This window comes from Misgurnus anguillicaudatus, chromosome 3, assembly GCF_027580225.2.
Source record: "Misgurnus anguillicaudatus chromosome 3, ASM2758022v2, whole genome shotgun sequence".
NCBI classification, from domain to species: domain Eukaryota; kingdom Metazoa; phylum Chordata; class Actinopteri; order Cypriniformes; family Cobitidae; genus Misgurnus; species Misgurnus anguillicaudatus.
Genome location: NC_073339.2, coordinates 41,026,956 through 41,054,442, shown reverse-complemented (window position 1 = coordinate 41,054,442; position 27,487 = coordinate 41,026,956). Strand labels below are relative to the sequence as shown.

At 34.8% G+C, this 27,487-nt stretch overlaps 2 protein-coding genes across 4 annotated transcripts in view; one reads left to right on the top strand and one right to left on the bottom strand.

Moving 5' to 3' along the window:
* Positions 1-13,619: 13,619 nt before the first annotated feature.
* LOC129445456 (endonuclease domain-containing 1 protein-like) lies at positions 13,620-16,534 on the top strand. The gene is made up of 3 exons (XM_055206666.2): positions 13,620-13,686; positions 13,976-14,275; positions 14,749-16,534. Exons 2-3 carry the CDS (start codon positions 14,000-14,002, stop codon positions 15,319-15,321), a joined length of 849 nt encoding a protein of 282 aa, XP_055062641.2. The 5' UTR covers positions 13,620-13,686; positions 13,976-13,999; the 3' UTR covers positions 15,322-16,534.
* A 628-nt stretch (positions 16,535-17,162) lies between these two features.
* The window catches only part of slc29a4b (asolute carrier family 29 member 4b), a 74,022-nt gene continuing 63,697 nt past the window's right edge, over positions 17,163-27,487 (bottom strand). For all 3 annotated transcript variants that reach the window (XM_073866187.1, XM_055205994.2, XM_055205993.2), the window contains exons 7-11: positions 24,156-24,430; positions 23,630-23,765; positions 23,033-23,220; positions 17,973-18,213; positions 17,163-17,832 (exon numbers count right to left, since the gene is read on the bottom strand). In XM_073866187.1, coding sequence (XP_073722288.1) covers positions 17,687-17,832; positions 17,973-18,213; positions 23,033-23,220; positions 23,630-23,765; positions 24,156-24,430 — 986 coding nt within the window. In that variant the 3' untranslated portion in view covers positions 17,163-17,686. The remainder of the gene's footprint in view (positions 17,833-17,972; positions 18,214-23,032; positions 23,221-23,629; positions 23,766-24,155; positions 24,431-27,487) is intronic.

The following is a 27,487-nucleotide window of genomic DNA, read 5'->3' as shown; positions in this document are numbered from 1 at the left end:
AGTCCACTCAGTTTTTCGTAGCATGCCACAAGGGGCTGTTCCAAAGCAACACAAAGCGAAACACACAAAGAAGTACAGTGAAAATCTGCAACACAGAAATGCAACCTCAGTACACCCAAAAGGATGCGGTTACTGTGGAAACAATTTTCATGCTAATCGATCTCAATGTCCTGCAAGAGGAAAAGTATGCAAAATATGTGGCAAATTAAATCATTTTGCAAAAGTATGTCGTTCTAACAGTGAGAAAACTGTGCATGCAATAAGCAAAGGAATCTCAGACCAGACTGAGGAGAGTGATGATGAACTGTTTATTGACTCAGTCACACAGGGCGAACAAAGCTCAGAGACAGAACAGGCTTTTGTAAACCTTAAAGTAGGCCCTAAACAACTCGAAATCAGGTTCAAACTGGACACTGGATCCGCTGCCAACGTCATTCCCATACATGAGTATGCCAAGTTGAGTACCCATTGCACTTTACAACAGACATCTCGCCTTCTGATTGGATACGGTGGAGAACGCTTGTTGGTAAAAGGCAAATGTGACCTGAAATGCAAACACAGAGACATTGAAATGTTCATGACATTTTATGTGGTTGACACAGTTGCACCTCCTGTCATAGGTCTAAAAGGCTGCATAGACTTTGGCCTAATTAAGCTTGTACTATCGGTAACACAAACGCAGATGGAAACGCCAGTTTTGAAGGAATTTGCAGATGTTTTCAAAGGAATTGGACTGTTTCCCGGCGAGTGTACCATACACTTGGACCCAGATGCAACCCCAGTGGTCCACCCACCTAGACGCATTCCTCTCGCACTACGCAGCCGTCTTAAAGACGAGCTTGAAAGCATGGAAAAGCAGGATGTTATCATTAAAGTCACAGAGCCAACTGAATGGGTTAACTCAATGGTTGTAGCGGAAAAGCCACGCACAGGACGACTACGCGTGTGCCTAGACCCGAGGGATCTCAACAAAGCTGTTAAGCGACCTCATTACCCATGGCCTACTCTTGACGACTTAACATGCAAGCTAGCTGGTGCTCGATACTTTAGTGTTCTCGATGCCAGATCGGGCTACTGGGCTATTAAGCTCACTGAGGAGTCATCAAAACTGACTACGTTTAACACAGTCTTTGGACGTTACCGTTTCCGACGCCTTCCATTTGGATTAATTTCAGCCCAAGATGAGTTCCAGCGGAAAATTGATGAAACGTATGAGGGTCTAAATGGGGTCATGGCCATTGTTGATGATGTTCTCATTTTTGGAAAGACAAAAGCAGAGCATGATGAGAACCTACTTGCAATGCTCCAGCGTTCCAGACAGAGAGGAGTCAAGCTCAACCCAGATAAAAGCATCATCTGTGCGACAGAGGTGAGCTACTTTGGACATCTACTCACTGCTGATGGGGTAAAGCCCGACCCTAAAAAAGTCGCTGCTGTAAGAGACATGGAGCCCCCAAAAGACAAAGGAGAACTCGAGACGGTGCTGGGTATGATCAATTATCTCTCTAAATTTGCACCTGGCCTTGCTGATGTCAACGCACCACTACGTCAGCTCCTAAAGGAGTCTAGTGAGTTTGTTTGGGATGCCCAACATGGAAAAGCCTTCAAGAAAATAAAAGAATTGCTCACAAGTGAACCAGGCCCAGTCTTAGCATATTTTGACCCTGTCAAAGAGCTCAGGTTACAGGTCGACGCCTCCAAGTATGGGCTCGGGGCAGTTTTGCTGCAAGATGAAAGGCCGATTGCGTATGCATCGAAGTCCCTCTCTGAAAGTGAAATCAATTATGCTCAAATTGAAAAGGAGCTTTTTGCAGTGCTATTTGGCTGTAAATGTTTCCACCAATACATCTATGGCCGCCACATCATTATCGAGAGTGACCACAAGCCCCTGGAGTCAATTATGAGGAAACCCCTGGCATCAGTTCCTCCAAGGCTACAGAGAATGATCCTTCAGCTGCAGAAGTACAACTTCACCATCGTACATCGACCAGGCAAGGACATCCCTGTGGCCGACACGCTCTCAAGAAAGTCACTTTCTGACCAAGACATGAGCCTTACTGAAGGCATGGACATCCAAGTGCACACTGTGTACAGCAGTCTTCCTGTCAGTGACTCAAAGCTGGAGGAAATTAGAGTTGAAACAGAAAAGGACCCTCAGTTTCAGAAACTAAAGGAAGTCATACAAAATGGATGGCCTGAGGAAAAGAAAAAATGCCCCATGATTGTGACAGAATTCTGGAATCACCGCGATGAGCTTTCATACCTGCATGGAATAATCTTCAAAGGTGAAAAGATCGTAATGCCCAAAAGTCTTCGGTCAGACATGTTATCACGTGTACATGCCAGTCACCTAGGCATTGAGAAATGTAAGCAGAGAGCCCGTGACATCATGTTTTGGCCTGGGATGGGAAAAGAAATAGAGAGCATCATTAGCAAATGTTCAATCTGCCTCACATATCGCCCTTCCAACACCAAGGAGCCCATGATTAGTCACAAAATCCCAGATAGGCCATGGCAAATAGTGGCTACCGATTTGTTTACCTGGAACAATGAGGACTATTTGGTGACAGTTGATTACTACAGCAGATATTTTGAGCTGGACAGACTCCACAGCACAACTTCTGCTGCTGTTATACACAAGCTGAAAGCTGCCTTCGCACGACATGGGATCCCAGAAACCATCATCTCAGACAACGGCCCTCAGTATAGTTCGGGTGAATTTGCATCTTTTGTTAAAGCATGGGAATTCACACATACCACCACAAGCCCATACTATCCGCAAAGTAACGGATTGGCAGAGAAATCTGTGCACACTGCAAAAATGTTGTTGGAAAAGGCAAAGGCTGATGGAGGTGACCCGTACCTCAGTCTCCTGGAATATCGAAACTGCCCGGTTGATGGTTTTAAGTCCCCGGCTCAGCTGTTAATGAGTCGCCGCCTCCGATCAACCCTTCCCAATACCAATCAGCAGCTCCTACCAAAGGTCATCAGCTGTAAAGATGTCAGAGCAAAAAGGCTGCACAAACAACAGCGCCAACCAGCCAATACTGAGAGATCATATCACGTGTGTACGTCTGATGGACAGGAATACCGACGAAACAGACGTCATCTCCTGAACGTACCAGAACCGCACACAAATGACTCTAATCAGGTTTTAGGTGATACCGATAAGGAGCCTTATACAACATCTGAAAATGACATTTCAGATACTCCTGAGCACACCGATGTTTTTCCCAAACACACCGGTTACAGAACCAGATACGGACGACAGATTAAACCCAGAAATATTCTGGATTTGTGAATGTACAAGGGTGTAGGCGGATCGCTGCCCTTTCAATTGAAGAATGTATACTGTTCATTATAGTGTTATATGTAAATGCTTTCAATATGTTAGCGCTGAAAGTAATTGTTCACATTGTTATTTTGAATGCATAATAATTTAATTTTTTCCTGTAATGTGAACAATTATATTTTGTCTCATTTAGAAAAAGGGGGATGTAGTATTCTTAGGCTTTGCTAAGAGCCAATCATATGTTACTGTTTTGAGCTACTGTGTTCCTATTGGCTACGGCATATGTCAATCACTCAAAAGTAGGAGAGTGTTTAGGAAGTTTGGTGTGTGCACTGATGCTGGGAGATTACCGGCAATATTGTATCCTGCAAGAAGTCAATAAAATCCTCATCTAGACAATATACCGGGTGTCAGATCATCAATATATAAAGAACAACACAACAGAAAGTGTCTCATGGGGTCCACTCCCAATAGAGTTATTTTAACACTTTCCAAAGTGTTGGCACATTGACTCTTTTAAAGTGTTGGCACAACACGAACTATAATTTAACACTAATTAGTGTTATTTTGTTTAAAATGAACTCACTCAGTGTAATTTGGTAACTCCAATGTAGTGTTATATTTTTAATACTAGGTGTTATATGGTAAATGTAAAGACTGCAACATATTACGGTTCTTTTGGGACAAAAATCTTTGACATCAACTCTTTATTTTCATAGAGTAAAATAAAATAGTTTTAACTCAATCCAGTGTTAAATGAACTCTGAACTCTTTATATTTCCATTAACACAGTAATTTTAACTCTGCTAAATTTGCTGTGATACAAACTCCAAGTGTGGCGAACCTAAAATGTTAAGTCTATGTGGCCACCAAGTTAAGTGAACTTTTGTATACAAGTTTTTTGGGAGACCCATTACTTAATTTAATTGAGGCAACAAGTTTACTCATTAAAATGAGTTCAGTCAACTAATTAAAGTAGGGTTTTCAGTGTTCATGTGTACTTGCAACATCCTAAATGAGTTTCAATTGAGATCATTCAGTTTTAACCAGAGCTCTACCCTTGTTTATAAGGTTGCTTGGCAATGAGTTCTGGGTTATCCTCAGTTTCTGCTTTTGCTGTCATAAAAACATGGGTAATAAATGTCTTCTACATGTACTGCTTAATGCAGATTGTGAAATCACATTCCTTTGTGTGGCACATTGATAAGTTTTGACACATTGTGATTGTAGACACTTTATTAGTCTTTGCTGTAATTATCCAGATTCAGAACCCGGATGGCTTGTTAGAAGGAGCTCTTCTTCATTCTTTCAATTTTTGCCATCACGGAGGGAAAGTGTTTTTCTGCCGCAGCAGAAGGAAAACACCACTGCGTGAGTTCCTTGACGATTTTTCTGGCTTTGGTCCAGTATCGCTTCCTGTAAATTAATTCCAAATTTTAATTATTATAAACCACCATCATTGCGATCAGTGTTTGCATGCTAATGTGCATTTTAAAGGACACACCCAAAACGGCACAATTTTGCTCAGGCCTACAAAGTGCAAATTTTACCATGCTATAATAAATGATCTGTTGAGTATTTTGAGCTAAAATGTCACATAAGCACTTTAAAAGCACTTTAAAGACTTATTTTACATCTTTAAAGGGGTTATTATTACATTTTTTAAGATGTAAAATAAGTATTTGGTGTCCCCAGAGTACATATGTGAAGTTTTTTTTATTACAAGTAAATAATAATAATGGGGGGCGTGGTTATGACTCCAAACTAGGCGCACGCTTTTTCGTGAGCTCCTGACTTTATTCTGTTTAAATTCCTGAATTCCATCCTTTTTATTCACCCACACGGATTTAATTTGTTTTATTAACTCTTCGTGGTGATCTTAAAATCAAGATGCCGTCAAAAAACCGCAAAGCTAAGCTTAAATTAGACTATCCCCCAGTCGTGGAACACGAGGAAGAGGGGGATGCTAGTAGCATTAGCTCATCGGATACAGTATGCAGCGTACCTCATGAAGAAATAACATGTGCCAACGCTTGCCAAAAGTCTGATTTGATTCAAAAACTGGAACTCATGAGAAGTGATTTTGCAACAAAGTTTGACGTAGTTCTAAACGCGATACAGGATGTTAAAAAAGATATACGGGACTTCTCTGGGCGCATGGATATGGCCGAAGAACGCATAGGCAACGTGGAGGATGCGGTTAACTCAGAAAAGGGAAAGTTGGAAGAAGCGACTAAGCACATTGCCTTTCTCACACGGAAGATTGACGATCTTGAAAATCGTTCGCGGAGATCGAACCTCAGAGTGGTAAATCTTCCCGAAAAGGTGGAAAATCCGGATGCTGTTGCCTTCTTGGAAAAGTGGCTGCCTGAAACGCTGGGTCCTGAAACCTTTCCTGCTCCGCCTATTATAGAAAGAGCGCACAGGTTACCGGGTAGGCCACATCCCAATCGATCATCTCCAAGAGTGCTGATCATGAAGTTTCTGAATTTTCAAGATCAAGTCAGAGTGATGCGGGCTGCCAGGGCTAAAGGCAAAATTATGTATGGCGATGTAGAGATCAAGTTTTTCCCTGATCTATCAGCAGAGTTGCTTCGTCTGAGGAGGCGTTTTGACGGTGTTAAACAACAATTGCGTTCCCTGAACATTAACTACGGTCTTGTTTACCCAGCCAAACTTCGTCTGACAGCAAATGGAAAGATACGTGAATTTGAAGACCCGACTGATGTGGAAAAGTTCATTCAAGAAATACGTAATGCAGGTGAAGCATAAGAATTTAAATGACAGATTATCTACCGTATTGAGACTTACCCGACGGAAATGATTGCATTTCACTTTTGTTATGCAGAGTCCTTGTTCCCTACCTTAGACTGTATACCCGTTTCATTGCTTACATAGTGATTGTTCTTTTTTTTCTCTCTAAAGAGTTAAAGAATTTGCAAATCCTTCTTTGGGTGAATATCTGTATTTTGATGTCAGGATATTCACAATTTCGTTTTGGTGTTTTTTTTTTTTTTTTGCTTAACATTTCGCGTAGTTGCCCTTAACTGCTCCCTTTGTATTATTGGATCAGTGATGGGACATAACTATATCCCAAGGTGTTATTTGGGAGGGGGGTTTTTGGTTGTCCTGTTCAGGTGGACAGCTAATGTAATTTGTTCATGGCAGGTATTTGAGTTATCATTTTTGTTCTATTTCTTTAAAAACTACAATTGGAATAGACAGATCTTCAGGTTAACTTCCACATCTAAACGACACATGTTTAATATATGTGTATTTAAAAATGTACAATCTTTATTAATTTAAAGAAAATGTCACAAACTAAACTTAAGTTCACTTCTTGGAATGTTAGAGGGATGATCAAAATGTTTAAGCTTAAACAAGTTATTACAAGGATTAAACAGCTGGACTCATCCATAGTTTTTATACAAGAGACACACCTACTTAAAGAAGAGCTCTTAAAGGTGCAAAGAAGATGGCCAGGTCAGGTCTTGGCCTCTTGCTATTCTTCTCATTCTAGAGGGGTGATGGTGTTGATCCATAAGTCGGTACCCTTCTTAGTAAATAACAGTATTATAGATAAAGCCGGTAGATATTTAATAGTTCAAGGAGTTTATATGGGTAAAACTTTTAATCTCATTAATATTTATGGCCCAAATGAGGATAACCCGTCCTTTTTTGAAAACCTTTTTATACTAATAGCCTCTCTTCCAGGTATAGTGATACTAGCAGGTGATTTCAACTGCACTCTTGACCCGCTGCTTGACCGCTCTTCCGGACAGGATAGCTCTCACTCTCAAAGCAGAAAAAAAATTAAACAATTTATAAAGGATTTAAATTTGTATGACCCCTGGAGAACACTAAATCCATCAAAAAGGGAATACTCATGTTTTTCATCATTATCGAAAACTTCTTCACGAATAGATTATTTTTTAATTTCAACTTCTTTAATTCCTAATATAGATAATTGTATATATGATAGTGCTGTATTGTCAGACCATTCCCCCATCTCATTATTGTACATAGATTCAAAATTTACAAAAGGCTCACATAGCTGGCGCCTACACTCTAAGTGGCTACAGAACGCTGACTTCATTAGATTTATTGGCGAACAAATAGATTTATACTTTAATTTAAATACTGACCAGACCTCTGCCACTACTAGATGGGAAGCTTTTAAAGCATATATCAGGGGCCAAATGATTGGTTATACCAGCTCTAAATTAAATAAATTTAAACAAAAGATGATTAATTTAGATTTTGAAATTAGAGAGTTAGAGAAATTAATAAACATAGACAATTCCAATCAATTGAAACAAAATTTATTAGCCCTAAAAGCAGAGTATGTGGAGCTTTCCTCATCAAAAGCTGAAAATAGTATCTTGAGATTAAGGCATACTTTTTACGATCAGGGCGAAAAACCCTCCAATTTGTTGGGCTGGCAGCTTAAGAAATTAATTTCAGAAAGATCCATTCACGAAATTAGAAATGAAAAAGGGGAAATCACGACAGACCCTGGTGAAATTAATAACACTTTTGTTTCATTTTATAAATCTCTGTATGAATCTGAATACCCTACAAGCCCAGTTGAACAGAATCATTTTTTAGATGGATTGGATATTCCCTCTATCACAGAAGAAACCAAATCTGAGCTTGATAGGGAATTGGAATTGGAAGAGATTTCTAATGCTATTTTGGGTCTTAGAGGTGGTAAGGCGGCGGGTCCGGACGGACTTCCAGTAGATATCTAGAAGGAATTTAAAGATAAATTAATCTCCCCTTTGTTGGATATGTATATTGAAGCTTTTCAAAACGGGTGTCTCCCTCCTTCGTTGAGAAGTGCCCTCATTACTCTGATTTTAAAGCCTGGAAAATCCCCGGTGGAATGTGGATCTTTTAGGCCAATTTCTCTTTTAAATGCGGACACCAAAATTATTGCTAAGGCATTGGCATTGAGATTGGAGAGGATTATACCTCAATTAATACATTTAGATCAGAATGGCTTTATCAAAAATCGTCAGGGATTTCATAATGTTAGGAGAGTACTTAACCTAGTACATGCAGGAGATGGAGCCCCTGATACGGCCATTCTCTCACTCGATGCCGAAAAGGCATTTGACAGACTGGAATGGAGGTGCTAACGAGGTTTGGATTTGGGAATTATTTTCGCAGATGGATTGAAATTTTGCTCATTGATTCCTCTGCAAAGATTCTTACGAACAATTTGATCTCACCTTCATTTAAACTTACTCGTGGTGCTAGACAGGGCTCACCTCTATCACCCCTTCTATTTGTACTAGCTGTGGAACCTATGGCGATAGCAATTAGATCACACCCTTCTATCCATGGTATTTTCACAGAAGCCTTAGAACATCGCATTGCTCTATATGCTGATGATGCCATTATATTTCTTTCAAAACTTGAAATCTCTATTCCTTCCCTCTTAAAGCTTATCGGCATATTTGGCAGTTTTTCTGGATTCAAAGTAAATAAAGATAAATCTTCAATTATGTTTCTCAACGATCAAGAAAGAGTAAACCCTAAGGTGATTCACCCATTTGTAAATGCTCTGAATGGTTTTGAATATTTAGGAATTAAAATTACCCCTAAAATTAAACTCCTTAGTTCAGCAAATTATGAACCTTTGATAGCTAGATTAACTGAAGAAACAACTAGATGGATGACACTACCACTTTCTCTAATGGGAAGAATAAATGTAATTAAGATGAACATATTACCCAAATTTTTATATGTTTTTCAGTCACTACCTATCTCCCCTCCACCTAACTTTTTTCCAAGAATAAGAAAGCTTCTATCTAACTTTATTTGGAATAACAGGAAGGCAAGACTCAGACTTTCCTTACTATATCTTCCCTATGAAAGGGGTGGACTCCAACTTCCAAATTTTCTTTGGTATTACTGGGCCGCACAATTGAGAGCTACATTGTTCTGGTTCTCTAAGACAGCTAAAGAGCCATGGTTACATATTGAAACATTGGCTGCAAAAGGACTGGCACTCGACAGCTTTTTATATTCTGCACCCCTAAAAGAACTAAAAAAAATGACGGATAATCCATTTGTTAAAAATTCTATTACAATCTGGTATGATGCCCATAAATATCTTGGAGACCTTCCAGTACTTTCCTGCTTCTCCCCCATTTGGGGAAATAATAATTTCACCCCAGCTAAAAAGGATATGGGGTTTAAACTTTGGATGAATAAAGGCGTGGTTAGAGTAAAGGATCTTTATGAAGAGAATACTTTAATGTCATTTGATAAACTTGTAGCAAAATTTAACATTCCTCAGAAACACTTTTTTAAATATTTGCAACTCAGAAGTTTTATTTTTACTTGTTTAAAGAATTCTGTCCAACTCCCCCCAACATCAATAGTAGAAACTTTCTCATCGCAAGACTGCCATATATTACAATATAATTGGATAATGAGAACTTATATAACCCCTGTAAGATTAAATAAATTTAACCCTAATATCCCTGATTTGTGTTTTAAATGTAATAAGATCCCAGGTACATTTTTCCACTGTGTGTGGGAGTGTGAGAAGATACAGAGGTTTTGGATTGGGGTAACTCAATATATTTCACAGTTTACTTCCTCTCCAGTTCCTTTATGTCCGATGTTGTGTGTATTGTGTATGTACAAAGACAATTGCTCGTTGTCCACTAAAGAAAGGAAATTGGTGGATTTGTGTTTATTACAAGCAAGACGCTCTATTGCCCTCTTTTGGAAGAATACAAATTGCCCTTCACTTGGACTATGGCTGAAAAACTTAATAACCTGTTTGGCTCTTGAAAAGCTTACTTATGTAATAAGAAAGAAACCCTCAGAATTTTTTGATATTTGGAAGATATTCCTAGATTTTGTTAAAAATGGAGATATTGAAGAAGCTTTGGATGTGTGAATTTATAGAATGTAAGATGTGGTTTATTTAATTTTATTTAATTATTGATCTGTACTTTATTTATTTATTTATTTACTTTTTTTATATGTTTATATATTATCCTGCCTGGGGAAAGGTTTTTTTGTTCTGTTCTTTGTTTTTAAATATTTGGTAAAATCTTAATAAAGACATTGCCTTAAAAAAAAAAAAAAGATAGCAAAATAATAATAATGGAAGTTAATATATTTAAAAAATAAATAAATATAGATTTTTAATCGTATTCGCAGGTACAAGAACTTGGAAAATGTATTCCACTTTCAATGCTAACCTGACTGACAACACATTCTAACTATCAATCTGTGAGCTGATAACAGAGACAGAGAAGCGCACAAATGACTTATCTTCTGGATGATTTTACCATTAAACAACTTAACATTTTCATTCATGATAATATCAACAAGTTAAATAAAAAAATTACATTTAGCTCAACAAACCACGATTCTCCCGCTGCCGCTGCGCTAATGACATGGAAAATGGTAAGTCCGAGTCCCGCCTGGATGTTGACGCATGTGCACTTTACGGTGCCAAAGCTTATATTTTGTTGTATATTTTTCTTCATTTTTTAGTGTTGCAGTTATTACTGTTAAAAATAGATCGTATAGGTACACTGTAAAAAAATCTGTAAAAACAGCCAAAGTACCGTATAAATATATGGAATTTTCCGTATTTCTGTTTTACAGGCGTTTTATCCATATTTTAAAATTAAAAGGCGCTTAAAAAGTTAAAAGCTGCAATCTTTCACCTTTGCCTCTCTGAGTTTTTTGAAGATTTTATTTTAAACATGGTTGATAAGTTTAACTTCTAAACAACTGCTGTTCCAGCATCCACACACATTATTAGTAGACAAATATTCTTTCTGATGTGATGTACCCATTATTTTGTATTTTACTTGCTAACTCATATACTTAAGTAAACTATAACTTAATAATTTTCATTGGTTGTATATAACACCCTTCAGCTAATATTTTGGGGTATATTTTACTTAAATTTTGAGTGTTGCCGTTATTACTGTTAAAAAATAAATAATGTAGGTAGAACGTTTATTTTGTATTTTACTTGCTAGCTCATATACTTAAGTATAACCAATTTTCATGGGTTGTATTTTACGCCCTCGAGAGTAATTTTTTACAGTGCATAGCGGATATAGATTTAATTGGTTTATCTCTCGAATGTTTGCATCTGAGTCGTTATGTCTTTTGTTATGTAATGTCACTGGATACTGAAATTAGTTAATAACTGCAAACCTTATAAACAATAATTACATTATCAATATAAATTCAATGTACAATTATTTAAAAGATACCTGTGTAACCTACCTTTATAACATAACAATGATGTACACATAATTGTTTTTTGTTGTTTAACATAATTGTTGTATATATCATGCCAGCAAAAAATAAGACAGACATGTGCACCACAGATCTTGAAGAAACATTTAACAATAACTGAGAGAAACTGACAGAAACAATAGTAGTACACAACTTTTATTTTTTAGAAAAGTTTATTGCACTTTGTCTTTTGTACTGTATTTTCTGATAATTTTAAGATAATAAATTAATGGTCTGTTAAATGCTGAAATAAGAAGCGTGGCCATGTGACAAAAGAACAAACGAATCTGAAGACTCAAGAAATTAACGAATAATTTCTCTTTCCGGTACAGATAGCATAGCATAGCCCATTGGGTTGTCACGTGTGAAAGGAACCAATGACTCGGAGGACCCAAAAACTCGAGAGGTGAACTAATCAATGCTTTTTCCGGCACAAAACCAATAGATGTTACACATGCAAGGGTCAACACAAAATGAACAAATCATTCTCCGAGACGACTCATTACTCCCGAGTCATATTAAAGATTTGTTCAAAATGAACGGCCCATCAATACTACCAATGTCACAAAACAGGCAAAATCTGAACAACCACATGCTTGGTTAACCAAAACTAAGTTACTGGGTTGTTCTTTCTCAGGTTTTCAGGTTGATAGAAGCACTGGGGACCCAATTATAGCACTTAAACATGAAAAAAGTGTGATTTTCATGCTATGACCCCTTTAAAGTCACCTTCATTGTGATCATTGTTTTATTAGCTCATTTGCATTATAAAATACGCAACTAAAAATGCACATTATTGCTTGCACACAGCAAAATCACTGTTGTTAAATGAACACTGCTAACACTGTAAAAAAAATCCGCAGAAATTACAGTGTTATTGCAGCTGGGTTGCCGGTAATTTACCGTATGTTTAACTGTATGTTATTTACTGGCAAGAGTTTGTTCAAAGTTAAATAAATTTTAAATTTTAAGTCTTTATCTTTACAGAATAAAACTATACAACAACAGCCTCATGCAAAGCATTCTGGGAACCAGAAATCATCATCAACCTTTTCTGTTTTTTGCTTCAGATTTTGTTTCCCAGAATGTTTTGCTTGATGCTGTTTTTTTAGTTTTACTCTGTAAAGACAAAGACTTGTAAATGTTAAATGATCGTTTAACTTTGAATAAAATGTTGCCAGTAAATAACATAAATGTAAATCTACGGTAAGTTACCGGCAACCCATCTGCAATTTTTACAGATTTTTTTATAAATTATATGTGGAGTATTTTGAGCTTAAACTTCACATATGCACTCTGGGGACACCAAAGTTTTATTTAAACCTTAAAAAACCTCATCATATGACCCTTTAATGTTTTTTTGAGTCAAAGAAACTCTGGTCTAGTGTTAAAAATGTAACTATTAATTTCTACCTTTGTTGGGGGGGTTAAGAGTCTACCACTTAGACTTTGTTAAACGGCATCTAAAGCTGGGGACCACTAAGAATTTTTGCACATATTATGAATGTAATGTGGTCATATCAACTGATCATGCCCAGTGTTTTTCAGCTGTAAAACAGGTATGAATACAAAATTAGTTTTGCTATGTGAAGTAGTAGATGTGTCTGTGTTTGTTATTGCTTATTTTTACATGAAAATTGTAAAAGCAATCTCTTTTTTAATATAACCACAGAAAAAACGTTTTTTAATTGTTGTATTTGTTTTATTTGTTTTTATTTGTTGTATTTTTGTACGATATTTTTGTTACTTTACTTGCAGAGAATTGTGATATTCTTCATCATGTTTTTTAGTCCTGTAATGATGTTGGTTTTTTCTGGCGGTTTAACTAAAGTTATATATGTAATCAATTTAAGTAATTATATAAGTAGTTATATAAGTAATAAAATTATATAACTGGAGTAACACTATATATGTCCGTATACATTCTTAGGCATCATCTGTTTTTGATTGCATGCATTGAACTTTATACAATATGTATATTTAGGAAACCACAACAGTAGGCGGAGCACATTTCATTTATTTCAAGGTTATATATATGCAGGTGAAGAAAGGGATACAAGCACTGGTTGAAGAAGGGCGAACCGAACACCTACCTGTCTTAAAGAGAGGTGAGAAAAAATTTGCTGAAGTATATGATTTTAATAGATGCATCTGTGTTTTCTATTGCTTGTCTTTAGCTTATTTTATTGAAATTTATCTGAATTTTCTTTTCTTTTGTTAACACAAAATATATAAAAAATAAAATATATTTTATCTTTGCTTTAACTTTTATTACAGTTACTGAATTCAAATGTATATTATTTATGAAACATTTTGTTAATTTTATAATATTAGCACAATATAAAAACTTTAGATTTAACCTATCCAGATATATCATTTGGTTTCTTTTACTTGCAGAGAATTCATCATCTCACATTCATCATGATTCATCTTCTGGTGATGCTGTCGCTTCTCTCTGGTGGTTCGACTAAAGTTGTGGAAAATTTCCAAACAGAATGTGGTGAATCTTTTTATAACAAAGTACCACCAACAGTACTTAATGGACCTCAGTACAGACAGATCTGCCAGACTCGAAATAACAAACCTTATTATGCCACGCTTTATGATACCAACAACAAGATCCCTGTGTACTCAGCCTATAATTATACAGGAAAAGTTATGTGTGATAGACAGAGCAACTGGTACATTGAACCTCAGGTAAGTAAAATATTACTCTGTGTAACAGTGTCAGAAAAACAAATGTGCAAAACATGTACTTTTAGCTTGTCACAGGTAAACAAGAACCAAAATCTACACCTGCTGTACCTTTTAATGTTATCAGATTAATGATAAGTTACTGCAGGAGTAGACTTTGGACATTTTACTTTTAATCAAAATGTACAAATTAAAATTTAGCTTCCTTTGATTAAATTTTTAAGACTTTTTTGTTTGTAACTTTAAAGTATTTTATAATTAAATGATCAACATTTATCTTTAAATTGTAAAATATAACATTTTAAAGTATAATAGAAAAGTTGCTTTTCAGTTTCAGCTTTTCAGTTTTTAACACATAATCAACAACATACAGACAGACAGACAGAAACATAATCTGACACAGCATAATGTTAGTATACTTTTTTGTGAATTGAAGGGTTCTTAAGTTTAACTTTTAATTTGATTTTATATTGCAGCTTGAGGATATTAAGGAAAAAATAAACATGGGACCAAAGGGCAAGCTTGCTTTAAACAACCAAGCTTCCAATGAAGACTATAAGACAGAAAGCAATATCCTTCACAGAGGACACTTGGCTCCAGTCTATCATGCAGCTTCAAAGAAATGTTCAGATGCCACATTCACTCTCACTAATGCTGCTCCTCAATACAGCTCATTTAACCAAGGTCAATGGAAGAAGGTAGAACAAGATATGGCATCTATTGCGAAAGAACGTTGTAGTACTGCAAACATTGTAACAGGGGTTGTAGCAGGTAATTTTATAAATACTCCACTCATAAACAATAGAGTAAGAGTGCCTAGTCATTTCTGGACCGCATACTGTTGCAAGAATAAAACAAACATTCTAATCTCAGGGGGTGTCATTGGAATAAACTCTAATGACAACTTAACTCCTTGCCAAAAGCCTGTGAAAGATTTAGAGTTAGAGTTGAAATACCTTTACAATGTTCAGTCTTTCCGTTTGTTTGATAATAATTGCAGAGATGCTGACTATGTTGAAATAACAAATCGCAAAAGACCTCGAGATTGAAGTCAATGTCGAGCAAATAACAAAGAACATAAAAGCTTTCGCATTCGGTTTGTTCTGAAATCTACAACTGGTTACATTTTATTTTAAGGTGTCCTAGTTTTATACGTAAAGGAATTGTTCACCCAAAAATGAAAAATCTGTCATCATTTACTCACCCTAAAGTTGTTTCAAACCTGTTTAAATTTCCAAACCAAGCAGATCTGGGCAATATTTTTTCAATAATTTAATTTCTCTGTAAACTACGCCTTTAAGTCCTGAGTAATAAAGATTATCAACATGTATACTTTATCTGAGAGTGTAAGTACAAGAAGTTGTCACTGTTTTCACTGTTACATTGTTTAATATTGACAGAGTAATGTCATGTCATGCTCCAAATCTCACAATTACATTATGATACTTTAGCCAGGATTTCACAGACAAAGTTACAACTTTAACTGAGAATTGAACCAAAGCAACCAAGAAAAAACTATACTGCACATTCATATACATAATATATTACATTACCTGGTCCCATTTAAATTAATGACCAGTCAACATTAAAATGTGTTCTATAGGTGTTCAATGGGATTTAGGTTTTCTTTATTATCACTTTGTGGACAGGGGGGATTTAATTCTGAAATAGCCTCTAATTCTTATGTTTTTAGTTATGTTAAGAAAGCAAATTGTTTGCATATACATTCTTACAAATTGTGTGTTTTTCATTGAGTTAAAGGATGCATTGAACTTTACATTCACTTTTAGGAATATAATAATCATAATATAGAGTAACAAAAACTGGTGTTAGTTATGCATGTATTTTACCAGCATCTAGGCGAAATGCTATGTCCCATATGGCAAAAAACAGAGAACGAAAAAGAGAGACATATATTTGTAACCTAATCTCACAGGTAAACGTATACTGTTTTACAAAGTGGCAATTTTATATGAATTTGTGTGAAGTGTATACAAACGCGTATGATTATTAGATAAATGGCAAGAATGTGACTCCACCACCCAATGGGTCGAATGCAGATCATGCTGAAAAATATATACAGTTTCGTACAAATTCATGGAAAATAGCAACCTTATAAATTTACCAATTGCTATATTGTGTTGTGCTTAATGTATGGAAGGTAAGGGATTTGCTTATTTTATTTAATTGATTAATTGATTGATTGATTGATTGATTGCTAGCTAAAAATTATTGTTTTGAAATAAACATTAAATATGAGCAATTAAAAAACAACATCGAAAAGAGAGTGTGTGTATAATTTTGTTTGGACTCGACTTACTTAACCTAACCTGAAAATAATAAATAATAGAGTTAAAGATGCACCTTACTTTGACCTATAACTGCACTTTGGTTTAAAACAACGAATTGTCATGAAAACAATTTCAAAATGCTTAAACTTAAAGGTCCACTGTTTACATTGTTAGCGGCATCTAACATTAAGGTTGTGAAATACAACCAACAACAGCTCAGTCCACAGCTCCCACCACCTTTTCGAAGCATAAGAAAAGCTACGGTAGCCACCATAAGACAAACATGTCGTCATCTGAGACAATGTTGTGACAAAACATGCTATATATAACAGCTCTATATAACTTCAGAAACATTGCGCCAACTTCCATGCAAGGAGATCTGTGGTGTATGTAGATAAAAACAACTCATTCTACGATAATAAAAACAATACAGTTAATTATATGTTATATAGTTATAGTGTATATTATATTGCATTTCTGTCAAGAGATCCTTCTAAAAGTTACGCAATGCACCTTTAATGAACCCCAAAATGGCATGCCCATGCTATAGAGACTTCACAGGGAGATGCATTATCTTTGCATTCCTTTGCACAGTTTTGAAATCAGAATACAAGATCTTGTCTTTATATGTTTTATTGAACTTATCTGTGACAGCCAGTGTAAAAAAGCAGGAATCAGGAAATGACCCCTTAATGTGAGAATCAGCTCCAATTTGATTGGCTGGCATGAATCAAACTCCAAATATCATTTTACACAAAAAGTATTTGTTCAATTTTATATGACCCATTCCTGTATTATTTTTGGCCAGAATAAGATACATGACAGATGACATGGATAATAATATATCATTTTAAATGGCAGTTTGATGGTTTTTAGTCTCACATATTTACGCTCTATTTGTTACAAGATCCCTGTTAAAAAGATCAGCATCACTTTTCACCATTATTTTGGATCCTTGTCCCACACCAGGCTTAACACGTAAGACATTCCCAGTCAACCAGTGTTCATTAATAAAATGCATAAACCTACTGAACTGCACCAATCCGTACAAACTGATCCTAGATGGGAAATTCAGGTCTGCTCTTTTCAGCAGGGATCTTCAAGAGAATCTTTAAGATGGCATTCAGTGGCCAGGCATGTATCTCTGTGGTGTAAGCGTATCATTTATTCTCACAACGAGACAGGTGTGTGTCTTTAGGATGTACGTTGAATAGGACACTACAGACCCGAGCATCAGTCCAGCCATGTAGGATACAGTCATGGTGTTCCCTGTAAGAAACACATAATATTTTGGCCAGCATGAGGGATTAATGAAAATGAATACTTCATTGAATTTTACAGAGCTATGTTATATTTATTTACCTTTAGTTTGCTCTTACTGTAAATATGCGTTTGTCTGCCATACTCACCTGCTACTTCTCGCTGTTGAAGTGGCACGTGTCCAGCTGCCTGTATCATTGCCACAGATCCAAGGTATCCGTTACTGACACCCAGCAGTAAAGAGAAACTACAAGGCCAAGCTGGGTGCTTCAGTAAGGGAGGCTGAATGGGTGACACACACATTATACACAGAGGCAAGAGGAGAACCCGCGAACACGAACCAACCAAGAGCTGAACGCCACTCCACTTACACGGACAAGCGGCCAAGATCTGAAAAGAGAGTTAGAGAAAAAAACATTTGCAGTTTTTTCAATTGATTAATAATGAATATTTAATTCAAAAGCCAACAAAGTTTGTGTGCAAGAGAAAGTTAATGTTGACGATTTTTAAAGTTTAAGTCTTTAGTCTTAAAATTTTAAATAAATATATATTTAGCACGAATAGACAAACTTTGTCTTTTATTTCCTCCAATATGGATGAACGATTTTAATGATAAAATTCTGCACTTCAGGTTCTGCATATCAGATTCCATGTTATGAGGTAAACTAAATGCTATAAGTATTTATAAAAAAGAGGGAGGAGACACTTGGTGCTCACCGTAACGTAATGTTTAGCAGAAGTTACATCAACACATCAATAAATGCTGCAAATTTCAACGTACCTTTAAGGGCTACATGTATACTTTTGAATGCTGTTACATGTGACTGTTTCTATAAACTTGTAGGCCTTTTTGAAGTTTATGTCAACACTGTAAAAAATATACGTTGGATTTACTTAAAAATACGGTGCATCATTTTTGCATCCACTTTTTTAAGTTTTACTTACAAATTTTAAGCAATTGCATAAATTGCTTAAAATTTCATGCAATACTTAAAAAAATGGATGCAAACATTATGCACTATATTTTTAGTAGTGCTGGGCAAAGACCAACCGCGACCAATCGCACACAAAACAAAAGCGATTATTGGCATAATATATGAGTGTGTGCTGTGTCTAATTATTATGTATAAATATATACACACACATTCATGTATGTATTCAAGAAACAGTTACATGTTTATATATATTTATTTATATTTTTATATAATATATATTAAATATAATTAAAAAAGTGATATAAAAATAAAACAATTCTGAAAGGAATATATGAATGTGTGTGTGGTTAAATATACATAATAATTAGACACAGTACACGCACATATATTATGCAAAACAACACTTTTATTTTGTATGCGATTAATCGCAATTAATCTTTCCCCAACACTAATTTTTAGGTAAATCCAGCCTCTATTTTTTTTAGTAAATGGTCCAACAATGTGACAAATTCACCTGTAAAACACAAACAATATGTAATATTTAAATTAATATGAGGTATTAATTAAAAACAGCATGTTTAAATAAATATTTTTGTTTCTGAAACAGTGATTTTTAAATGTGTGCAGTCTCATTTTAGTGTTCCTGTAGCTCAGCATTGTGCTAACAGCTTAAGCATCGTGGGTTCAGTACCTTACATTCAGGCACGTGCACACATAGACATCAAAGGGGGCTTGAGCACCTGCCCTTTTTATTCCTGGAGAAAAAGTGCCCTTTTTTTCTGGGGTGCTTTTTTTTTTTAAATAATATGATCTTTATTCATATAACAACTGATGTCTGTCTGTTTCTTGTGTTTTTTACTTGTTGCTTATTTTATTTACCATGAATTTATTCAGGAATCATTTAAATGAGATTTAAACTCTTATAAAAACAAAAATAGCGCTATTTGTGGTACACAAACGGTTAACAACGAGTCCCGCCTCCAAAACTCACATCGCTAATATGATTGGCTTTACCTTTCCTAAGTCCCGCCTCTCTAACGTACTTCGCTTCATGATTGGTCTTGTCTTTACTCGTGTATGCTGCATTCGCGCTTGTAAGAAGCGCCAAATCTCAGCCTGAACGAGACGCGATGTGCATGATTGCAGGCAGCTACCGGTAAGTGTGTGAGGAAGAAAGCATTCTTATATTTACAGTTTTATGCACAAAATATGGGACACGTTGTTACACATAACGATTCAGGGACACTGTTTTCCACGACAATCCCATATTAACCTGAAGAGTTGCAAACTTGTAACAGTGTAGTCGTGTATGTAGTTTAAACAGACTGCTCATAAAATAAGAAAGCACAAACAATAAAATAATTGCTAACTACGGTAGTAAGCTTTTTTGTTTGCGTTTTTTGTAATGGCTGTTAAATAAGTAGCCTATAATGTGTTTAACTGGAGTGATGTAGTAGATTGGGGAGAAATCTGATGTTTCAGAACTTTACTTACTTCTGAATTTTTACTGACCAACAAATAAAATATCACCAACAAGTAAAATATAAAATAGGCCTAATCTATATTTGTTGTTTCTGACATGTGTAACCCTAATAAATATGAAACCTAAGATTAAAGGTGCCAAAGGATGTGTTGCCATAATATGTTAAATTGTTCTTTGACAAAGAAGGCACTTTATTAAGTGCAAAAATTATCCAGAACTGTTTATACATGTCCATTTACAAGCCTAGAATTTGTCATTTGAATGAAATGGTCTATTTGAAGGGTCATGAATAATAATGTTGAGCTCTGCTCTGAGGCTCATGCCAGAAGCTTACATTAGTAAACAGACCTTATATTTTGAGCCCTTATCAGACAAAAATACAGATTTTGATTAACAACTAATTGCGAACAAATAGAACTTCAGCTAAACGCTAGCATATAGCATTTATTGGCATGTAGCACTACTCAGCAGTCACAATTTTGTTTTTAGCATTTTAACAAATTTGTAATTAATGTGTAATTTAATGTTTTCAAAACATGCACACTGTGTAATGGTTTCATTTGCTGCTCTATAAACCTAGAATACTAAGGAGACCATGGTTTCTGTGTGAACTGATTATTTTGTAGACATCTTTTGAAAATTAAACAATTGCGTGAGTTTGAGGAAGATACAATTAATTAACTTTTTAAATACATTTTAAGGAAGTCAGAATTGCGGTAATATATATACTTTTTTGTTTAAAAAAAGAAAAAAATACATAATTATGAGAAGTGCCCTTTATTTCACTTGAGCCCCTGCCCCTCAAAATGTCTGTGCACGTCCCTGCTTACATTGCAAAAATTACTTTCTTAGTACTTTTGCCTTGTTTTAAGTACCAATATCTAAAAATTCTTAAATCAAGATGCAATTTTATTGATGAGCAAAAGTACTTAAGAAAATAAGTCTAGTTTTTAGACAAAAAGTATCAAATTTATGTGAATTTGTGCTTAAAACAAGCAAAACAATCTGCCAATAAGGGTAAGAAAAAAATCTTGAACACTGAAATCAAGAAAAAATGTAATTTTTAAAGCAATTCACTTAAATTAGATACTTTGATATATAAAAACTAGACTTATATTCTTTAAATAATTTTCCTCATCAAAAAAATGCATCTTGATTCAAGCATTTTTAGATATTTTTACTTAAACAACACAAAAATACTAAGTAAGAAAGTAATTGTTTGCAATTACATACTGAATAATATGTATGCTTTATATGCACTAGAAATTGCTTTGGATAAAAGCGTCTGCCATATATATATATATATATATATATATATATATATATATATATATATATATATATATATATAAATATATATATATATATATATATATATATATATATATATATATATATATATATATATATATATATATATATATATATATTAGGGCTGTCAAAATTAACGCGTTAATAACGCGTTAACGCAAATTCATTTTAACGCCACTAATTTTATTAACGGAGATTAACGCAACGCGCAATTTCTGTTTGACCCTTGGTCCAGCCCATAGTTGAATGAACAGAGACGCAGACAAATGTGACTCTCTCTAAATGAGTAAAAGGTTTTCATAGAAATAAGAACATTAAGCAAATCGTCTACCAAATCCAATGCTCTAAATGCTCGTTGGACATCTGATATGATCTTTATTTATACGTCTGAGAGGTGTAACGTTACCGTCCCCCATAATGCTTAATCTAATACAAAAATGCGTCTCAATTCATTTTGGTTTCGCTTTTATGCATGACTTAGAAAATAGACTGCAGGACTTGCTTGATGTTAAAAGAGTCATTAAGAGAGATAAAGTTCGGTACCTGATTAATGTTAAAGAGTTATTTAGAGCGACAAGACTCAAAAGCGATCCCCTCACGCTGACTGACTGATATCTGAAGCGCGTGCACACAGACGCGCGAGTGCGCGACCCGGATATATAGACATCTACACAAAATTACAGTTTTACAAATATCTGTTTTGATAAGAATTCACGCAGGTAGGCTCTATAATCTGTTATGTTTTAAGTAAATGTTTGGTTAACTGTTGGGTAAAACTATCTGATGTGTAACATTATATTAGATCACTTAGATTTTAAGCAGTCTGTCTCAATGTCAATCAAACAAAAGGAAAAAAAGTTGAACATACATTGATGATGTTTTTGCTTTGTGTGTGCTAAATCTATTAGTTTTACCAGTGATTTTAAGTTATTGATGTGGTAATATAATGTATGGATGTGGAAATTTTTGTGGTAATTTGACTCTTTCAACTTCAAACACGTGTAGTTCTGTCATATTTTGTTATATTTCAACAAATCATGCATTGTTCTATGTTTTAATAGAGAATGTCAAAATATGAACAACTTTTTTTTTTTTAAATTTGCTAATTCCGACTCAATTTGCCAGCACGTGTCACAAATGATGCAGCAGCAAACAAAAATGGAGAAAGAAAAATCTTCTGAAAGGAAAATTCATATACAAAACAATGGCTGGTGATTCTGTTAAAATGTAAACAGGCTGTTGTTAACATACATTTGCATAAAGCATCTATATATGTATATATGATTAGAATATTAAAAACCTGAAAAGTGTTAAATTAGGGTAAATTTAGAATGGATAAAAATGTGCGATTAATTTGCGATTAATCGCAGTTAACTCATGAAATCATGCGATTAATCTAGATTAATTTTTTTAATCTATTGACAGCCCTAATATATATATATATATATAAAATTTAACATTACAGCACAAATCATTTTACCTTGCCCACAAAGTCACCCATATTAAACAGAGCCATGGTGAGAATCGGCAACCATTCTCCCAGGATATCGTCGTGTAACTCTGACACCAGACCAGGGAAGAGGCACAGAGTGATGAAATATGTCATTGCTATTGAAAGCATATAAGCCCAAATCCGTCTGACAACAGCACACCTACGACCCAGCAGCTCTGTGAGAAAGACAAAAAAACACAAAATATAACATCTCATCTTGGCACTGAAATATCTCAGCATAACAACAATTGATTTAAACTAAAACTTATAGTAATACTACAAAATCCAAAAGGTTTATAAAGGTCCATAGATTCTTGGTGTCATCTAGGGGTAAGATTGTGAATTGCATGTCATCGTCTGAGACAACGTAGTGACAAAATACGCTTTATAAAGCATTTTGTCCATTTAGGGCTACTCATGGCCACGTGAAATAGCGGCTTCCATGTAAGGGGACCCACAATCTATGTAGAGGAAAACAGCTCATAAGGTAATAAAATACAGTTCATCTTATACATGTTTTATATTGTATTTCTGTCAAGACATCCTTCTCAAAGTTACATAATGTACCTTTGAAGTATATCTCACCCTTGACACTAATCCATGTCGTTCTGGTGTCCGGTTTAGGTACATCAAATCTGACGTATGTTTCATCACCATGGAAACTGTTGCCAAGATGAACTCCATCAGCATCATCAACTGCGCTTGACACCACTGTTCCATCCTAATTTGAGTCAAATAAATTTTAGAGCATATCGTCCTAAACAGCTCGAGTACAAATAGATATTTTCATTGAATACATCCAAATGCATTAGAAGGGTTTCATGATCCCAAAAGGATGTATACAACTTTTTGGCAAAATGATTAGGTATTTTGGGGGATAACATCATTTTACATCCCTGACCTTACATACATTTCCTTAACCCAAAAATGTCATATTGATATACAGCTTACTATGTTATGTGCAATTAATCTATTACAGATAAAATCTTTACATTGAACAATTAGGCACAGACCCACAGGCACTTTAAAAACTGCCTACCTAAAAACTAAAACCGACAAAAAAAAAGGAAAGTGCAAGTAAACATTTATATAGGTGTGAATGCATTTTCACCTCTTCCTCTGCACTGCTGTCATAACGTATCTGATAGTCAACGTGTTTTCGAGCAGGAGAATCGTGAATCTGTCCTGTGAAGCTTGTTTGGCTATGTTGAGCTCTGTCCGTGTGATAACGCACAAATCTGGTTCGCCACACCACCACGTGCAACAGAAAACAGAGAGTCTCTATTGAGACGGAAAAGAGGAAGAGGATGATGGTATTGATCTTCTCATCTTCCACCAGAAGCTTTGTAAAAATCCGACTCAGCGAGACAATAACTCCTGCGGTGCCTAAAATCCATATTCAACAATAAATAAACAATATTAAATCTTGAGAACAGGCAGTCTTAACATAGTTGCATAAGCTAACATGAACCCTACAATGTACAAATATTTTTAAGCATTTATTTATCTTAGTTCTTGTTAATTTCAGCATTTACTTGTACATTTTTTTAAATCAAAAGTTGTTAACATTATTTTAACCTTCATTTATCAACATATATTTCAAAATGTATTTCAAGGGCAAGCAAATACATTTTTTAATTTTACATCCCATATGGCAAAAAAATGTTTTCTTTGCCAAAATATATTTAAAATATATGCTAAATACAAGTTAATTTTATAAAGTATGTTTTTGAAGTTGAATATATATTACATTTTTCTATATATTTTAAAGTTTTTCTTCCAATGTGACATGAATATATTTTCTTGATGTGAAATAATATATGAAGGGCTAAATATATTTTTAATGCTTTAAATTTTATTTCTTTTTAAAATATATTTAAAAATATACAAAAATGGCTGAAAAATATATCAGTGAAAAATATACTTTCATAAACATTTTCCAAAATATATTTTAGCAAATATATTTTTAGCAATTTTCTAGGGATGCATCGAAATGAAAATTCTTGGCCGAAAACCGAAAAAGAGGAAACCAAGACTGAAAACCAAAACACCAAAAGAAATTATGCCAATTATTAGTACCATTGCATTTATGGCTATGGATCACAAGGTTCGGATCACATTACAGTTTTTCCGAAAAATCTAATAACAAATAAAGAAATTACAAACATTTATAAAAAAGAAAAAAGTTTCACATTAAGATCTGAAATTAGCATTAGGTACAGAAATCGAATGAAATGAATCATAACACTTTATTGTATAAATTAAATATAATTATTATTTTTTTAGAGCTACAGAAGTGATTTTCTCTTTGACGTGACACAGACTTAAGTAGGTAGATTAATTGAGGTTACTGTCTCTTTAAGACCAAATAAGCACAGACTGGTTTCTGACTGTAATCTATACCTACACTTCCCACTGAGCAAAGCGTCTTAAAAAGACGTCATTTCGACGTCCCATGAGGAGCCAGAATGAAAGTTTTTATGACGTCTTTTTTTGACCTGTTCTGAACATCCAATATTGATGTCAAGGGGACCTCTACACAAAGTAAAACTATTTAAAATGTGGCCATTTTAGACATTATATTTGTTTATATAATCTTTATATATGAATAAATGTAAAAAAAATATTGCTTATAGATAATTCCCAAATATACAAGTTCCACCTTAACTATCTGCATCTGCAATCTTGCTCTCTCTCTCTCTCTCTCTCTCTCTCTCTCTCTCTCTCTCTCTCTCTATTGAAGTGAAGTGACGTGAACTTCACTCTTCCTCCCACGCTTGCTCTTGCTGGATAATTGTTACATGTACATTCTCTAAAACAATGTCATCACCATTACAAACAGTTGTTTTAAAAAGCATTGTTTTGAAGTAGGACCATACTGACTAAACAAACCAAATTTACTTTATTTTTTGTAATTTCTACGGCTCATTTTTGAGAATTTACAAGATTCTGATGTTTTATTGAACATGTTTTGTCACCACCATGGTGATCAGTGCCTCCTCCAGGTGGGCGGTTTGACTCTTTGTTTTTACATTATAATGTGTGTGCCTCATGATGGTGTTTTTAAAACACATTATTATTGCACCAAGTGTTAGTTACCAATGCTTGTGGCTTCACATTAATTACATTGATGGTCAGAAGTGGTGGTATAATATAACTGAACTAACAACACAGATAAAACATTATATTTTTTTTTTAAAGTAAACTACTATCTCAGTTTTGTTTGGAGCTGCAATAAACATACTTTGGTGCATACTGCTGCCTACTGTAATGGAAATTGAAACCTTCAAAAATCTAAAGTCCAGAATTTTTTGACACAGATATCAAGAATCAGCCCATGAATCACAACGATGGTGAGTTTTCTAAATGTTGCAGTGCATTGCACCAGCGTATTATAAAAACTTATGAGTCCAGAGAGTGTCACCACTGTTGTGATTCATGGAGTGATTCTTGATTTCTGCATATGTAACAACAATATCTGGACTTTAAATTTTATATAAGCGCTTCACAGTGGTGGTATGAACCTAAATAAGTTGGATGTGACACCTCAAATCAACTGAGAAATTGAGACAATACTAAATTCACAGACTTTACATATGTGGAATTACTTTGATAAACGTTCAGTAAAGTTGTAAGATCCACATGTGAGTTTTGTTTATAACAAATTTTCTTTGCAACAAATAACATGCTTTAGCAAACACTCTTAGAAAGACCAAACACTACTATAAAAAGTCAAAGAGTCAAGCTACCCAACTAAAGGAACCACTGAGCGTCACTATGGTGACAAAAGATTTTCAACAAAACGTCAGCATATACATCTCTGTTAATACATCTCTGTTAATTAAAGAGAGAGAGAGAGAGAGAGAGAGAGAGAGAGAGAAAGAGAGAGAGAGAGAGTGAAAGAGAGAGAGAGAGAGAGAGAGAGAGAGCATTTAAGGTGGAACTTTATCTATGAGCAGTGCTATGTTTTTGAGCACACATTCATATATAAAGATAACATGATTTTAACAGCTTAACAAAATATTCTACAAAAAAACATGTGATGTTTTTTTTTTTTTTGACTCAGAACTCATAGACCACATTTGTATAAAATATTTTTGTTTTGATTTCCCGAACCCCTTTTGGACGTCTACATGACGTCCAAGAGGGGTCATAGTCAGACGTCCAGATACTGGACCAGATCTGCACGTTGTATAGACATACAGATAAGGGCCTGGACCAACCGACCTAATATAGACATGATCTGCACGTCGTGCGGACGTCTCATGTTTAGTGGGTTAATTTTCTGTATATTTTGAAATATATTTAAGAAATAAATAAATTTTAAAGCATTAAAAAATATAATATATAGCCCCTCATACATTTCAATCCAAGGGAATATATTCATGTCACATTAGAAGAAATACTTTGCCGCATGGGATCTGTCGGAGCAATGCCCACTAC